The sequence below is a fragment of the Mastomys coucha genome, unplaced genomic scaffold (assembly GCF_008632895.1).
Source record: "Mastomys coucha isolate ucsf_1 unplaced genomic scaffold, UCSF_Mcou_1 pScaffold22, whole genome shotgun sequence".
NCBI classification, from domain to species: Eukaryota; Metazoa; Chordata; class Mammalia; order Rodentia; family Muridae; genus Mastomys; species Mastomys coucha.
In genome coordinates this window covers 138,334,181-138,351,988 of record NW_022196905.1, presented here as the reverse complement: position 1 = coordinate 138,351,988, position 17,808 = coordinate 138,334,181, and the positions used below count along the sequence as shown (strand labels likewise).

Genomic DNA, 17,808 nt, shown 5'->3' with positions numbered 1-17,808 from the left:
GGCTGTCCTGGAACTCACTCTGTAGACCTGGCTGGCCTTGAACTCAGAAATCTGCCTGCCTCTGCCTCGCAAGTGCTGGGATTAAAGTCGTTTGCCACCACGGCCCAGCGACTGACATCCTTCTAAATGGCACAGTGTCCATAGTTGTATCATGTGGATTCCTGAGAGATGCATCAGCATACCAAATACAGCTTTCAGCTTTTGTATTTCAGGACAAGTATTGACTTCAAGTCCATTCACTCTTGACTTATTGCTTGTTGGGCTTGCCTTGTGCTGTTTGTCAGTGCGTGACTGTGTGACTGTGTGGCATAGCAGCCTGATGTGAGCACTGTATCAAGTGTGCTGTTATTAAGCTAGTATCTGTTTTCCCCACAGTATTTGCAGACGCTACATTTGCAGTCATGTGACCTACTTGATATTTTTGGTGGAATCAGCTTCTTCCCATTGGATAAAATGACTTACTTGAAAATCCAGTCCTTTATTAACCGAATGGAAGAAAGCCTAAGTGTAGTCAAATATACAGCATTCCTCTACAACGACCAACTCATCTGGTACGTAACTCCCTGTGGCTTGGCCTGTAGGAAATGGAGGTCAGAGTTATAGTAAACACAGTAGCAGTAGGTGTAGTTGTCTGTCACACAGGAAATAACAGCAGGGACATCAGCAGGAAAATTCTTTGTGGGCATTGTCACATTAAGAGGATTATTTAGAACACAGCTGGGGTAATAAACAATTAAAATTACCAAGTAGAGGAGTTTAAATAAAACTAGAGCCAAGACTGAGATGTCCCAGTGGCTAAAACCCTTGCTGTACAGGTGTGAGGATCAGAGTTCAGATCCCCAGAATCCACATAGTTGCCAGGTGGGCATGGTGGAGGAAGGCAGAGAGAGGGGAACTCCAGGGCAAGCTAGCTGGCTAATCTAGCTATATTAGTTAGTTCTGGAGTGAGGAGAGACTCTTGCCTCATTGAATCAAGTACAAGAGCAATTGAGGATGATTCCTGGTGCTAACCAAGTGCACAGGCTCCCATGCATACATCCACATGTGCACCTATATACATACAAAACCATGCATGCATACATACATATACACATGAAAAGTGGCTGAAGAAAGGTGGAAGAAGAGGAGGAGGATGGAGGGAGGAAGCTGTTCTCAGATAGCTTAATGTCTCCAGCAAAGACAGTTGGGGTGACAGCTGAAAGGCCACTTAGCCTTGATGTAAAAACAGCAGAAAGCTACACACAAACACAAAGCAAGTTGGATGGAATAAGAGTATGTGTATGCCTAAGTGAATTACTGAGATTTAAGTTAGAGAAAAAGTTTCTGCATTTTTATTATTATTGTGTGATGATTCATGTGTGGGCGCACGCCACAGCACATTGTGGAGGCTGGAGAACAACCTGTGGATTTGGTTCTCTTCCTTGTCTTTTGTTAGCGCTGGGGCTCAACCTTGGATGGCTTACCAGGCTTGCATAGCAAATGCCTTTACCCACGGAGCTGTCCTGCTGGCCCTAATGAGTGTTTTATTTTGCTTCTGGTTTTTATTTTTATTTTTCAAGATAGGGTCACATTATGTAGATCAAACTGGTATGTTACTTGTAATTCCCCTGCCTTAGCCCCCATCCCCAGTGCTTACACGTATCTTAAAAAGGAAGTTGTATCTTGAACCTGATTTTGGTTTTACTTTCCCTTCCTCTTTATCATCTCAGTTTTTTTTTTTTAAGGATTTATTTATTTATTATATGTAAGTACACTGTAGCTGTCTTCAGACACTCCAGAAGAGGGAGTCAGATCTCATTATGGATGGTTGTGAGCCACCATGTGGTTGCTGGGATTTGAACTCAGGACCTTTGGAAGAGCAGTCAGTGCTCTTAACCTCTAAGCCATCTCACCAGCCCCCTCTTTATCATCTCAGTTACTTCTGAAAAAGAAAAATGTTGTAACTGTCCATGTGTTTGATTTAGAGATTCTGTCACCTTCCACCTGGCCTCCATCTGAAGCAGCAAAGCTTTAGAACCACTCTGCCCTTCTTTACAGAGTGTCTGTGTCTGCTGTAGGCTCCTAGAGTATGTACTTTCATTTTGTAACATTTATCTTTATGCTATTTATGCGTATAGGTATTTTGCCTGATTAAGCCAGACTAGGTGTTCAGTGAGACCCAAGTTGTTCCTGTCCCCACCTCCCCAGCTCTTGGATTGTAAGCATGCACAGCCACACCTAGTTTTTAACACAGGTGCTTGGGATCTAAATTCAGGTCCTCATGCTAGCATGGCAAGCACTGTACCCCTGAGCCATGTTCCCAGCCCCTGTCACATTTTAGATGTGGTCAGGACATGAGAAAGCAGAGGGTAGTATGGGAGATGACCTGGTGCACTGTCTAGTGAAGGCATCCCGAAGAAGGGCAGCAGTTGTCTGCAGGGAAGGCCAGAGTTCATTCTAACATGATAGGCAGTGGAAGAGGTGTCACGCAAAGTTCTCCCTGGACTTTTCGGTTTCCTTGTTTATCTCTTGTCCCAAAACAACAACAGAGACCTCTTCACGGGTTGATGCCTGCCAGTTCCCAGCACTTTTCTGTATTCTTGCCTCATTTTGAAATGAGATTGTTTGCCGGAAGCTTCTTCTTTCTCCTTTTTGTCTACATCGAAACCTAGGGAACAAATACCCACATATACTTCTGATACCTATGGTCAAATTATGTATCTGTAACACAGTGATATTTTCTAGAATGTGGTATTCACTGTGTAGGCTGGGACACCAAAATGTCTTTCTAGAATGTAGCATGTGGTTACCACTGTTCCCTAAGTATGGATTTCAGTCTGAAAGTCAGATCTGTTGGACTTAAAAACTTAAAAAAGTGTACAGGTATGTGTGTGTGTGTGTGTGTGTGTGTGTGTGTGTGTGTGTGAGCTATGTCTGCAGGTGCACACACATCTCTCTACTCTTCATTTGTTCCAGGGATCAAACCCAGGTCACCAGTCTTGCAAAGCAAATGCCTTTACCTGCTGACCCTTCTTGTTAGTCCTGTTGGGGCTTGAGTATTTTCAATACAGGACTGTGGAGCAGCAGCTCCTAGCAGGTCAGCCTGCAGTGCCAGCACTTGGTCTGATGTGTTTCCTTCCTGAGCTTCCCAGGTGGAGGATCTCCTTGTCCTGTTTTTGTTTAGTTTGAGCCCTATGTAGCAAAGGATGACCTTGAACTTTTGATCCTTGTGTCTTACCTTCCCTAGCTGGGCTCAGGCTCTACACTTGCATACCCATCTTGTTTGCAAGGCTGGGGCTGGGTCCCAGGGCTTCATGCTAGGCAAGCACTCTCCTATCTTACTGTATCCCTAGCTCAGCATTTTCATACAATAGAGAGATAAAAACAAGCATTATTTTAGAGCAGAGAAGTCAGAGGACCAATTCCAGACTTTAACCAGTGCTTTCCTGATGTTTCAGGAGTGGACTAGAACAAGATGACATGAGAATTTTATACAAATACCTCACCACCTCACTGTTCCCCAGGCACATCGAACCTGAGGTATGATTGCATTCTACAGACACACAGTAGATGGAGGAGGGGCAGGTGGGTGTGGTAAGCTGGGCACAGGACACTTCTGAGCTGCTTTATGTTGTATACGATACTCAGGTCTACTTAGCTGTGTGTTGATCCATCACACATGAAAACATGTGTCATCCTTCCTGTGGTTGTGTTCAGATGCCATAGGAGGAACAGTTGATCAGGTAGAGACAAAACTGGGTCTTAGGGACAGGCATTCATGAGGGCCCTACGCCTGCTGTCTTCCTCTAGAAGCATGAGACATTGTGAGATGGCTTACTGCCTGGCTTGCTACCACTGTACCTAATTCCTGACTTTCCACAGAGAACACTAGATACCAACATTTCTTAATTAGGCTGAAAGTGAAAAGTGTTCACAGCCCATAAAAATCATTATTTTCCCTTGCTCTGATCATTTACAAGCTTCCCTTTTGTCCTCGTCCCATCTTTGTCTCTCTAACGATTCAGGCCTTGATTTGAAACAGTAGAACAACCTCACTGATACACTCAGGGGTACTTGCTTGTATACACAAGGCCCTGGGTTCCATCCTCAGCACCTCAAGAAAACAAACATTGAAAGAGAGGTTTAAGATGGGTTCCCCTGGTGAGATGGCTCAGCGGGTAAGAGCACTGACTGCTCTTCTGAAGGGCCTGAGTTCAGAAGCCAGCAACCACATGGTGGCTCACAACCACCCATAATGAGATCTGCCCTCTTCTGGTGTGTCTGAAGACAGCTACAGTGAATTACGCCAGAGTAAGAGGGGCCAGCAGAGGTCCTGAGTTCAATTCCCAGCAGCCACACACATGATAGCTCACTGCCATCTGTACAGCTACAATGTACTCAAACACATAAAATCAATAAAATAAAGACGGGTTCTCTCCAGAGTCCCAGCATATCTGTAGGTCCTCCTAACCTTAGTAGCAATCCCATGAGTTTGTTACACTGTCTAACAGAGGTGGTTGCTCAGGCTTCAAAGACATCAGCATCCTGTGAGATGTGTTAGCTTCTCATTGCTGACAGGGTTCCTGAGGAAAACAGCTCAGGGCAGAAAGCTTGGTTTGTCAGACTTAGAGGTTTCAGGCCAAGGTTTTCTGCTTGCATGTGGCAGAGGTTGCCTACCTTGGTGAAGAGGCAGGGAGAGAGCAACCAAGGATAGATACATCCTTCAAGGGTGTGCCCAGTGACCTACTGCCTTCAGCAGGAACCCATCTCAACTAGTCCATTCATATTCAGTCATAGCTTTCCATTTGTCAGTGGATTTTGCCATCCATGAGCTTGGCATCCACAAGGTCCAGTCACATATCAGCAGCACTGCCAGCTAGACCAGGTCCCTAACACAGGTCATTGAGGGACATTCTAGATTCAGACCATATACTTGTCCAACAAGGATGTGGCAGAGAGAGCCAGGACTACTCTGCCTGGAATCAAAGCCTTTCTTCCTTTCTCCACCCCCCCCCTTCTTTCTTTCTTTTTTTAAATAAGATTTATTTATTTATTTACTTATTTAGTACACTATAGCTGTCTTCAGACACTTTTTTTTTCTCGCTCTGGCCCCACTCACTCACTGTAGCTGTCTTTAGACACCCCAGAAGAGGGCATCAGATCTCATTACAGATGGTTGTGAGCCACCATGTGGGTGCTGGGAATTGAACTCAGGACCTCTGGAAGAGCAGTCAGTGCTCTTAACCACTGAGCCATCTCTCTAGTCCTATCAAGCCTTTCTTTCTTTCTTTTAAGATTTATTTTATTTTATTTTATGTATATGAGTACACTGTAGCTGTACAGATATCCGTGAGCCATCATGTTTGTGGGTGTTGGGAATTGAACTCAGGACCTTCTGCCGGCCCCACTTGCTCCGGCCCTGCTCAATTTACTGTAGCTGTCTTCAGACACACCAGAAGAGGGCATCCGATCTCATTACAGGTGGTTGTGAGCCACCATGTGGTTGCTGGGATCCGAACTCATAACCTTTGGAAGAGCAATCAGTGCTCTTACTCGCTGAGCCATCTCGCCAGCCCCTCTTTTTTTTTTTTTTTCCCAAGACAGGGTTTCTCTGTGTAGCCCTGGCTGTCCTGGAACTCACTCTGTAGACCAGGCTAGCCTCGAACTCAGAAAAACACCTGCCTCTGCCTCCCAAGGGCTGGGATTAAAGGCGTGCGCCACCACCTCCCGGCATCAAAGCCTTTCTTATAAGCACATCCTTCAAGGAACTACTGCCGATGCCTGTCAGCCTTTGACAGCTCAGTGCTGGTTACTTGATTACACGCCTGAAGAACAGTGTGTGTAAAGCAGAAAGCTTCAACACAGCATGGCCATCTGAATTCGTACATGTGAGATCTGTCACAGATTAGTAGTGGGCTATGCGTTTCCACCTCTGGGTGTATTGTGCATTGAGGATATTTTGAAGTTATATGCTAAAACCAGAAGAGTACCAAACATTTTTCAAAATTTAGTTTCATATGTATGGGAATTTTGCCTGCATGCATATCTGTGTTATCATGTATGTGCAGGGCCTAAAGAGGCCAGAAGAGGACGCTTGGACCCTCTGGGACTAGACTTACAGACTGTTGTGAGCTGTCTGAGATGGATGCTGAGAATCAAACCCAGGTCCTCCAGAAGAGCAGTCAGTGCTCTTTACTGCTGAGCTACCTCTCCAGCCCCTGAAACAAAGTATTTTCAGCAAAACCATAGCATGCTAAGCACAGATCTTCCAGGGAACTTGGTGTCGTGGCTAAAGATACACACTTTGACCCCAGACAAGCCTAGTGTTGATGTTAGGAGCCACATCTGGGGTGCGTTTCTGTGACTCAGCTCCCACATGTAGGGAATGGGAAGAAGACAGTTCCCATGGTGAGGTGTAAAAAGCCATGAAGAACCGAATGGAATTCAGTTATTCTTGTAGTTGTTATGAGATTTAGGCTTAGCTGGAGTTATATCTTAATAGTCCTGGTTAAGTTAGTCAGTTCTTTATATATTTTTGGAGTGTGTTTATTATATTTTCTTTGAGGATTTTATATATGTGTGTACATACAATATGTATATATATTAGCCACACCTACTACCATGCTTTTATATCCACTTCCTCAGGACTCCGCAGACCATTCCCTCCTGGCTTCATATCCGTTTTTTATTATTGTCTTATTGCTCATACCTCTCTCTCTCCTGTCTTCCAGCTCCTACATTCTTTACCCTTTTCCTCCATGTCCCCTGAGCCTTAGATGGGGGTGGTACGCGGTTGGCGGATAACCACTGCTGGAAAAGCTTCTCTGCCCACATCTATGGGCAAACAACACATGCATTTTAAGAATGTGGTTTCCTTGGGGGGGGGGGGAAGAATGTGGTTTCTTTTGTTTATTTTTCTCTGGGTGGCAAGGAATATGGGAAATAAAGTGTAGCAAAATGACTTGAGACCAACTAGCTGGTAGGAATGCCGTTTGTCAAACTGAAGGTAAAAATATCAAATGTAATTGTTCTCAACATTGATTTTGTTTGCAGTTGGCGGGAAGGGATTCCCCAGTAAGGGCAGAAATGCCTGGAAATCTCCAGCACTATGGAAGGTAGGTCTTCTGCTGTTCAGCTTACAGTATTGGGTTTCATATCTCTTCTGGTAAAGATAAAGTCATGAGCATTGGATTGCCTATAACAATAACCCGGAAAGGAAGTTCTGCTGTTTCCAGTGACATTGCACTGTTTGTCTACGGAATTCTGATTTGGCGTTTACCAAATGGCATCTAGCATCAACAGAATGTTGATATCCTTTGACTAGGAATGTCTTTTGTTTATGTTATGTTTACAGTTTACCTCACTGAGTTGAGCCATCTCTGTGTTTACTTTTAAGATTTCTCACTGGACCCTTAAACCTTAATGATCCAGAAGCAAAATGCAGATTCCCCAAAATTTTTGTAAATACAGATGACACTTATGAAGAGCTCCATTTAATTGTTTATAAGGTAATGATTGTTTTCCCTCCGGTGTTATGGATTAATGCTAAGGCATACCTCCCTTGCATGTGCAGACCAGCACCGGGGTGAACCTCCTCAGTGTTTCTTGGGAAAGGTGTTGCAAGTTCTGATTTCTGTAAAACTCAAAAAGGGTGTTCTTCTGTAGCAGGAAGTTGCCTTTCAACCCTTTTAGGCAATTTTGCTACTAGTGAAAGAAGTGCTGGCTAAGGTGGGATATTTAAGTGAGAGGGCCTGCCTCAGCATAGATGCACAGCAGCCACACTTCAGTGAGCTCTGCTTCTGTGCTGAACCCTAACATTTAGAGTGACTAATATAAAGCAGCACTTTGTCTCACAGTGCTTCTTGTAAGAATAGGTATGTGTGCGTAGGCTGAGTTTTCTTTTTATTTGGAGAGAGGTTTCATTGTTTGCCTAGTCCTGGGAGCAAGAAGTCTTTACTTCTGTCTCCTAGTAGCTGGGACTGCAGGCATGTGCCACCATGCCTAGGTAGTGTTTCTTCCTCCCCCAACCCTTTCCTTCCCTCTCTTCCTCCCTCGCCATTTCTCTTTAGGCAGTTGTGGTACATGAAAGAAAAGTGACCACAAGTCCATCTTCTGTCATACATGAAACTGCAAATACATTTTAATGCAAAGGCTTAGAAAGTATGTTTCAGGAAAACAGAAAGAATGCCACAGTCTGTGGGAATCCTTTCACTGTGTGAAGAGTGGAATGATTAAAAGCAATGCCTGAGAGAAATCTGAGAGCAGAGAAGGCTCCAGCCCAGGCTGTGAGGAGACACGGCTGAGGTGCTGACCACCTGTTCTTCAGAGCACACAGAAAGCCCTGACTCAGAGTGACCAGCAGCCAGGCGTGGGAAGTGGCTCTGGAAAGAGAGGGTTGGGGGGGTGTGGTCTCCCTCTTCTTGTCCTTGCCTGCAGCTGAGCCTGCACCTGAGCCTGTGTAACAGGGTGAAGGCTGAGAGTGTTTAGCAGAAAGTGAACAAAGCCAGAGAGACCGAGATGTGAGCCTCTGTGCCTGAGAAGCTGGCCGGCTCTTCCTTGAGTTCCATCTGCCTGGCGTGACTGCCTCCCTCATCCCATATGATGTATAAATCCTCCATCCCTTAGCAGCATAAAACCACACCAAAACATCAAAACCCTACAGGTTTTAGAAGGGAGAAAACTGATTCTGGGACAGATGGTATTTTAAAAAATTAGTACACTCAGGGCTAGAGAGGTGGCTCAGCAGTTATGAGCTCTGACAGAGGACCTCAATTTGACTTCCAGCACCCAGGTTGGGCAGCTCACAACTGTCTGGAACTCCAGCTCCAGAGGATCTGACATTCTCTTCTGCATCTGTAGGCCCCAGGTACATATGTAGTGCATGGGCATACATGCAGGCACAATCAAAGTAGTGTGCATTGATTAGAGGAGTTGTGTGCATTAAGGTGAAGCAGGGTGATGTAGAAGGCCCCAAGTAGGCCAAGTAATGGCTCATGCCTATGACCAGAGCACTCAGGAGGCAGAGGCAGGGAGATCATAAGTTTGAAGTCAGCCCAGCATTTAGAGTGGGAGTGCCCCCCAAAACCTGCCACATTGTAGTAACCCCAGTTTAATTGAAACTATAGCTGATTTTTTTTTTTATTGTAGCTGGATGTAGTTGTGCATGCTTTTGATTCCAGCACCAGGGAGGCAGAGACAGGTGAATCTGAGTCATCCTGGTCTACAAAATGAGTTCCAGGCTAGCCAGAGCTACACAGTAAGACCCTGTCTCAAAAACATTGTGATAAGATAAACTCTATTAAGTTAACACCATCTCTTTCAAGAACTCTGTCCTTTATACAATAACTCTCCATTCCTTACCTTGAAAATGCAGCTTATTTGTGTGTGTGTGTGTGTGTGTGTGTGTGTGTGTGTGTATGTGTGTGTATGTGTGTGTGTGTAGAATATGCACAAAGTCTTTATGTCTTAGTTAGGACTTCTATTGCTGTCTCAAAACACCCTGACCAAAAGCAAATTAGGGAGGAAAGGTTCATCTTAGTTTACAGTTCTATATCATACAAGTTCCATCATCCAAGCAAGTGAGGGCGGGAGCTGACACTGAGGGCTGTGGAGGGTGCTGCTTATGGCTTGCTCCTGGAGACTTGCTCAGCCTGCTTTCTCATAGAACCCAGGACCATGAGCCCTGTATTGGTGGTCCAACAGTGGCCTCTAGTTTTAAAGTTCAGGAGCCCTATTTTCACTTTAGACACCAACTGTGAGGTGTCTCCAAGATCACCTTTAAGGCCAGCAGTTGACAGGAAAAGCAGAACTTACAAAAGTACCTATGCTCAAGGTACAGCTTGTCACAGTGAATGGCGGAGATGGAAGGAGTCTAGGGCTGGAGAGTGAATAAGAGCGCTTGCTGCACAAGAGCCAGGGCCTGAATTCAGATCTCAGCACCAACATGACAAGCCAGGCATGGTCTCATGCATCTTTATCTCCAACTCTAGGGATGTAATGGGGGAGTTCCAAGGAAAGAGGGCTGCTGGGGCTGCTAGCTGCCAGTTTAGTTAAAAAACTACAACAATGCCAGGCGGTGGTGGCACACACCTTTAATCCCAGCACTTGGGAGGCAGAGGCAGGCGGACTTCTGAGTTCGAGGCCAGCTTGGTCTAGAGTGAGTTCCGGGACAGCTAGGGCTACACAGAGAAACCCTGTCTCAAAAAACCAAACAAAAACAAAAACAAAAAAATTTACCACAAAACCCCATTAGCTCCAGGTCTAGGAAAAGACTCTGCCTCAAAGGAATAAGGCAGGGACGATGGATGCCATCCTCTGTCTCCATGCATGTGCACACACAAATGTACACCTGCACATATGTGTACAGCACACAGTCAAGAAGAGGTCTGTGCAGCAGGGTCTGGAGGTCAGCAGACTGCACTCTTCAGGCAGCACAGCTGATTTCTGCAGTGATGAGGGAAGTGCATGGCACTGATGCCCTCTAGGGAAGTTGTCTGGTCACCACGCCCAAGATTTTATCAGGGATTGGCCAAGTGGACACTCAGCTGGCCTCCACATGCTTGCCCTTCCTCCGCAGCCCTGCATGTGTCAAGCTGGTACTGAAGGACCATGATGGATAGCCCTTGCGGTTTGCTGTAGAGATTTCTCTGAGTAGTTAGTTGTGAGGGTGAGGCCATCGTGGAATGATTTGGGAAGTGTTCTCCTAGTTTTGGAGGACTTGGAGAATTGGTGTTAAATCTTTAAATATTTGATAGAATTCCCAGTAGAACTGTGTGCATGGATGTTTCTGTGTGTGTTTTTTTAAAGTTTTATTTTAGCTTGTTTGAAACCAGGTCTCGCTATGGAGCTCTGGGTGTCCTGGAACTGTCTCTGTAGGTCAGGCTGGCCTCAAATGCACAGACATCCACCAGCCTCTAGAGGCCTCCCAAGTGCTGGCATTAGTGTGAGTCACTCCCCCGACTCTGAGGTTTTGAATTATGAGGTTCTTGTTGGTGGTCTATCTTGCTTTTTTTTTTCTTCTTGAGGCTGTTTCGGTAATTTGTGTCTTTCTCTGGAATTTATGAACTCCATGAAGTTAACTAGTTTGTTGGCACACAGATCTTCACAGTACTGGCATGTTGTCTTTACTCCTTTGCTTGGGAGTTAATAGCTATATCTCTCTCCCTTTGTTGATTCTGATAATGAGTCTTCTGTCCTTTTTTAAATTCTAGCATGCAAAGAGGTTTTTCGGTCTTGTGTTGGTTTTTCCAAGAGCCAGCGTTGGCTTCCTATGTTGTTTCTCTTCCCTGTGGAGCCCTTCCTGCTTTGACAGTTACTACCCCTTCCTCCTGTTTGCTTCAGGTTTCGTTTGCTCTTTTTTCCAAGGTCTTCAGATATGAACTTAGGTCATCAGTCTTAGCTCTTTGTTCATATTAGTCATTTGCAGTTATAAGGACTGTCAGTGTTCACACAAGAGCTTTTGTAACACTGTCTGTGTGGGTCTGTGCATGAGGGCAGCTGCCTTTAGAGGCCAGAGGTGCCACATTCCCCTGGAGCTGGAGTTTTGTGCTAAGTTCAATTCCTTGGCAAGGGCAGTGCATGCTCTTAACTACTGACCCTATTTGCTTTCTTCTTTTAGACATGATCTCATGTAGCTCAGACTGACCTTGAATTTGCTCTGTAACTGAGACTGCCCTGGAATTCCTGATCCTTCTGCCTCCATCTGGTATTACAAGTGTGTACCAGCATGCTTGGCAGTTTTAGCTATATTCATGGTCGCAGTTGTTGTTACTTGCTAAAGTCACAACTGCAGTTATCTGCTGGAGTAAAAGGAGGCAAGGTTGTAGTGATATGGTCTCTTCTTAAATTTGTTTTGTTTCGTTTTTTAGATTTATTTATTTTTATTTATTATATGTGAGTACACTGTAGCTATTTTTAGACACACCAGAAGAGGACATCGGATCCCATTACAGATGGTTGTGAGCCACTATGTGGTTGCTGGGATTTGAACTCAGGACCTTCCAAAGAGCAGTCAATGCTCTTAACTGCTGACCCATCTCTCCAGCCCCTTTCTTTAAGGGTTTTTTGTTTTGTTTTGTTTTGTTTTGTTTTGTTTTGTTTTCCCCATGGTTTAAAGGCATTTATTGTAGAAAGGGAGAGAGAGAAGAGTAGAGAAGCAGAGGCCAGCATAGCCACATGGAGTGAGGGGGGGAAGTGAATGCTCTTGCCTCGTTCCCTTGTGCCCCCTCTTTCCCATTCCCTTCCTCCTTCTCTCCGTGTGGCCATGGCCAGCCTCTGCTTCTCTATTTCCCGCCCCCCACCCCCTGCCTTTCTACAATAAACACCTTAAATTTTTTGATGGAAAGTGTTAAGAGTACACAGAGGGACTAGAACAGTGAAGTCCCAGGCAGCCAACAAAGGTGAGTTCATGAGATGCCAATCTTTTTTAAGTTTTTGACAGGGTTTCTCTGAGTAGCCCTGGCTATCCTGGAAGTCATTCTGTAAACCAAGCTAGTCTCAAACTCAGAGATCCACCTACCTTTGCCTCCCTGAGTGCTAAGATTAAAGGCAAGTGCTACCACTTCCCAGTTTAAGAAGCCAGTCTGTTTTCTGTCCTCTGTATTTTATTTTGAGAGCATTTTAAGCTATGCTACTTCATGTGTAAATACTTTGTGTCCCTGACTGATGAGGCTATGCGTTGTAGCCTAAGTACCCAGCACTGTGGAACCAAACACACAGCCACTGTGCTGTCTGCCTCCTCTACTCTGCTGCTCTGCTTGACAGAACTGTGTCTTCCTGTAGTTGTCTGTTGAGATGAAGACAGGTGCACCACATTTGCTTATAGCGCTTACTCCTCTTCTGTACCAATTGTAACCTCTGGTTTGTCTCCCCGCAGGCCATGAGCGCAGCTGTGTGCTTCATGATTGACGGTAGGTGCTGAAGTGGGTCTGCTTCAACCTGACTGGGTCAGCTCCCTGCAGCTTGCTGGGTCCTGTCCTTAATGGACAATATGTTGTCACAAGCCATGGAGAGGCTGTTTTAATCACTGCTCCCATTTGGAACCTCTGCTACTCTTGTCATCATTAAAGTTCTTCTCACTGATGTGCAGTAGGACCAGCTCCTCCCTCAGCTCTCTGCTTGCAGTGGGTGGAGGCAGCGCCTGCCCTCTAAGAACTCTGGGTTAAGTGAGGTGTGTTTGAGGTGAATCTAACAGCCCATGACTCCAAGTGCTGTGTCGTGTGCATTAAATAAAAACTTGGGGCTGGAGAGATGGCTCAGTGGTTAAGAGCACCAACTGCTCTTCTGAAGTTCCTGAGTTCAAATCCCAGCAACCACATGGTGGCTCACAACCACTTGTAAAGAGATCTGACGCCCTCTTCTGGAGTGTCTGAAGACAGCTACAGTGTACTTACATATAATAAATAAGTAAATCTTTAAAAAACAAAACAAAACAAAACTTGACCTTAGGTATTTGTGGGGCTAAGGTCTATAAAGCCTCTCCCCTCACAGTGAAAGGCTTCGTGTTATCTGTAGCCAACTCTAGCTTTATCTCTCTGTTCAGTTGGGAGGGGTGGGGTTCTGAATGTTTGTTTTGTTCCCCAATTATCTTCATCTCGTGTAGTTGGTCAGTAAGTTTTTCATTGGAATTGTGTCAAGTACTGAGCAGTGACGTGAGCAGGAGCTGTTGGACACAAAGGATGGTAGCACTGAGCACTGTTTCTTTAACTCCTGCCAGCCTCCACACAGCTCACGCTGGATTTCTGCCGAAGATTAGACAGCATCGTTGGGCCCCAGCTTACAGTGCTGGCATCTGACATCTGTGAGCAGTTTAATATCAACAAGAGAATCTCCGGGTTTGTACTCTGCTTCATGATTACTCTCATACACTAACTGCTTACGGTCAAGTGACGCTGGCTTGTACTGAAGGGTCTGGACAGCATTACTACTGCAACATTTCCTCAAAATCTAGAAAGCTCGGTCCCCTCTGTCATGTGCCCTAGGAAAGGGAAAGGTAGGTCCTGCTCGGAATGTCCGTTTTACTTCATGGAAGAGGCTGATGCAGCTAGCTCAGTGTGGCTTTCACTGAGGATGTGCAAAGTCTTGCTCATACAGTGAGCTGCAGTCACGTGGTCAGGCACTATACACAGCGCATTCATTCCCAGCACAGGAGATAAGTGAAATGGTAGTCTCCTAAGCCAGGGTCAGCTCTTTTTCCTGCAACAGGACAGATAGTCAATAAGTTGGACACTCTTGTTTCCTGCAACAGAACAGATAGTAAATAAGTTGGACTTCATGGACAATGTACTGTTATTTAAAAAAAAAAAAAATCACATCTAGGTGAAATATTTTTGATTAAAAAGTAGACTTCAGCTCTCTGGAAAATTCTATCTTATTAGCTATCACATTTTAGTATTATTGGATGAAGCATTGGCTACAGTTTACTGAGATTCTTGATTTGAGTGCCTAGCCATTGAAGATACAAAGCCTTTATACAGTCATTTAATTACATGTATTTATTGTGCATGTGTCTAGGTCAGAGAATGGTTTGCAGGAATCACTTCTCTCCCTCCATCATGTGGACCCTGGGTTCTGACTCAGGTCTTCAGGCTTGGTGGCACATGCCTTTCCCTTCAGAGTCACCGTGCCACCCCTGCCATACAGTTCTAGTTTGTGAATTTTCTGTTCATGGGGGTCTCTTGGGTATTGGTTTTGAGGCAAGGTCCCATGTATTAAAGGCTGCCTTCTACACTTTCACACTGTGGCTGTGCAGTTGGATAACTATTCTTCGAATTGTCACCATCTCAATGTCTTGTCTGTACAGGTCTGAAAAAGAACCCCAATTTAAGTTCATCTATTTCAACCACATGAATTTAGCAGAGAAAAGTACAATTCACATGAGGAAAACGCCCAGCGTGTCACTCACATCGGTCCACCCAGATCTAATGAAGATTCTAGGTGACATCAACAGTGACTTTACCAGGTAATTGCAACAACTTCTCAAAGTAGGTGTTGTCTTTCTGAGAATAGATTTAAAGGAATTATATTTATTTATATTTTTAATCTTATTTGTTTGTTTACATGGGATTCACTGTATAACCAAGGTGGTACTTAAATTCAAGATCCCTCTGCCTCAGCCTTCCCAGGGCTGGGATTATAGACATATGCCTGCATGCCTAGCTAAATCATTTCCTTTAAACCAAGTGACCTACAGCCCTTGAGAAGAGGCTCAGGCCTGAGCTGTTTCCACATCACATGACATTGCCTTGCACATGTGACTCCTTGACTGTAACTACAACTTAGTACTGTTTCTTGTTTTGAATTCTTTTTCTCCTCCAAGTCTATCTGTGTACATAAAATGATCCCACTCTGAAACTTTGTTACAGAGCAGATGAAGATGAAGAAATCATTGTGAAAGCCATGAGCGATTACTGGGTTGTTGGGAAGAAGTCTGACCAGCGGGAGCTGTACGTGATTCTCAATCAGAAGAATGCGAACCTGATTGAGGTTAACGGTGAGTGGGACCCATTCTCTTAGCACAGTTGTAATGCCACTGAGACTTCAAATTATCTTCCCCTGTGCTAAGAAACATTATAGAACCTGCACATCTCGGTGCATACCTGTAATTCCAGCTGAGGCAGGAGGATCAGGAGTTTAAGTTCATCCTCAGCTATATAGTGAGTTTGAACTTAGCCTGTACTACATGAGACCCTATCTCAAAAAAAGTAAGTATGGCCTGTGAAATGGCCTAGTGGGTACAGGAGCCTGCTGCCAGGCTTGGTGACATGAGTATGATCTCTGAGACACACAGATTGTCCTCTAACCTCATGCATACATACTGTATCAATTCCACACACACATGTACATACACAAGGCAATAGTAAATAGATGAGCTGCAGCAGTGGCTCAGGGGTTAAGACTGAGTTTAGGGCCGGGCGGTGGTGGCACACACCCTTAATCCTAGCATTTGGGAGGCAGAGGCAGGCAGATTTCTGAGTTCGAGGGCAGCCTGGTCTACAGAGTGAGTTCCAGGACAGCCAGGGCTATACAGAGAAACCCTGTCTCAAAAAAACAAAAAAAACAGAAGAAGGAGAAGAAGGAGAAGAAGGAGGGAAAGGAAGGAAGGAAGGAACAAACGAGAGAAGGGAAGAAAAAAAGGCTGAGCTTAGTTCCAGCACCACACAATGGCCTGCAAACATTCGTAGCTCTGTTTTCACAGGATCTAATACCTCTTCTGTCCTCTGACGGCAGCGGGCACACATGTGGTGATAGACCTGCGTGCTGGCATCCACATAAAATAAAAATAAACATTAGAAAGCAAATACAGGGACTGCGGAGATGACTCAAAAGGGTTAGAGTCTCTGCTGCTCTTACAGAGGACTCAAGTGTGGTTTCTAGAACCACATGGGGCAGCTCACAACTGCCCCCGAAAGCAAAAACAAACAAAAGCTCCTGGCCTTGGATCCCCAGCTTTTTTTTTTTTTTTTTTTTTTTTTTTTTAGACAGGGCTTCTCTATGTAGCCCTGGCTGTCCTGGAACTCACTCTGTAGACCAGGCTGGCTTCGAACTCAGAAATCCACCTGCCTCCACCTCCCAAGTGCTGGGAATAAAGACGTGTGCCACCCCTGCCTGGCTGCATCCCAGCTTTTCAAGAGGCTCATGCAGGAGGATCAGAACTTCAAAGTCTGCCTGGGCAATTTATGGACTGAATTTGAGTAAAAAGATGGGGGGAAATGAAGTGAGTATCAGGGATCCGATGAGAGATGTATCCCATTGCTACACCTGCCGAGCATGAGTGAGGGCCTAACTCAGTCTCCAGTGTAAACAGAAACATGACTGCTAAGATCAAGCAGATGCTTCCATTTCAGGTTTAAAGAAAAATTTATTTCATGCATATGGGTGTTGTACCAGCATGTATGTCTGTGCCCCACCTACTGTGTGCCTGGTCCCCGAGGAAGCAGAAGAAGGAACTGCAGTTACAGACAGTTGTAGGCTGTCCTGTGGGTGCTGAGAACCAAATGGGATCTTCTGTAAGAACAGCAAGTGCTCCTAACCACTGAGCCATAGCTCCAGTCCCCCATTAAATGCTTTTATTTCTCCTGTGGTGTGGGAAACTTAACAGTGGCTAAAAGAAAATTGTTTTCTAAAGTGCTACAAAAAGAAAAATAAATCATCAAATAACGAATAGCTGTGCACTGTACAAATGCTCTTTTATATATCCTGCAATGAGAACAAGTCTCTCCACGCTGCTAGGTTCACATGGCACTTCCAGCTCTCATCAACTGCTTATGAGCAGAAGAATGCATCTTTTTTCTGCCTTCCCATCAAAGTGGGGTTGGTCTCCTTTCTGAACAGTGAGATCTAGCAGCTGCTTTGTGAGTCTTAATGAATGTTACCCTGGAGAAAGGATAGCGATGTCCTCATGGGGTGGGGTCTCTCCACTGCTTTTTGTGTGGAGTGATGCTAACAGCAGGGGACATGTCAGGTAGGGGACATATCCCATTAGCTTCATGTAAATGAAATAAGAGGGTCTTATAGCTTTCCTTTTGTTGGTGTGTTTTGGGGTTTTTGTTTGTGTTTTTGAGACAAGATCTTTTGTCTGGCTGGCCTGAATGTTGCTGTGTAGACCAGTCTAACCTTGAATTTACAGCCATTCTCCCACCTTTTCCCTAAGGTTGAGATTACAGGCAGCCTCTCTGCCCTGCATTAAGACATTTCATATCTTCATTTGCATTAGTGTTTGTGTGCATGAAAAGCATCAGGTAGTTTATGCCAGAGATAGAGTTTAGCCGGACAGTGGTGGCACATGCCTTTAATCCCAGCACTTGGGAGGCAGAGGCAGGTGGATTTCTG

The 17,808-nt window shown here is 45.0% G+C and overlaps 1 protein-coding gene across 1 annotated transcript in view; it reads left to right on the top strand.

Annotated features, from left to right (window-relative positions):
* Positions 1-17,808, top strand: part of Ccz1 (CCZ1 homolog, vacuolar protein trafficking and biogenesis associated) — a 30,664-nt gene that overhangs the window by 11,949 nt on the left and 907 nt on the right. Inside the window, exons 6-13 of the mRNA XM_031391194.1 lie at positions 376-551; positions 3,438-3,519; positions 7,033-7,094; positions 7,376-7,487; positions 12,854-12,887; positions 13,694-13,811; positions 14,780-14,938; positions 15,342-15,469. Of these exons, the coding sequence (XP_031247054.1) occupies positions 376-551; positions 3,438-3,519; positions 7,033-7,094; positions 7,376-7,487; positions 12,854-12,887; positions 13,694-13,811; positions 14,780-14,938; positions 15,342-15,469 (871 nt within the window). The remainder of the gene's footprint in view (positions 1-375; positions 552-3,437; positions 3,520-7,032; positions 7,095-7,375; positions 7,488-12,853; positions 12,888-13,693; positions 13,812-14,779; positions 14,939-15,341; positions 15,470-17,808) is intronic.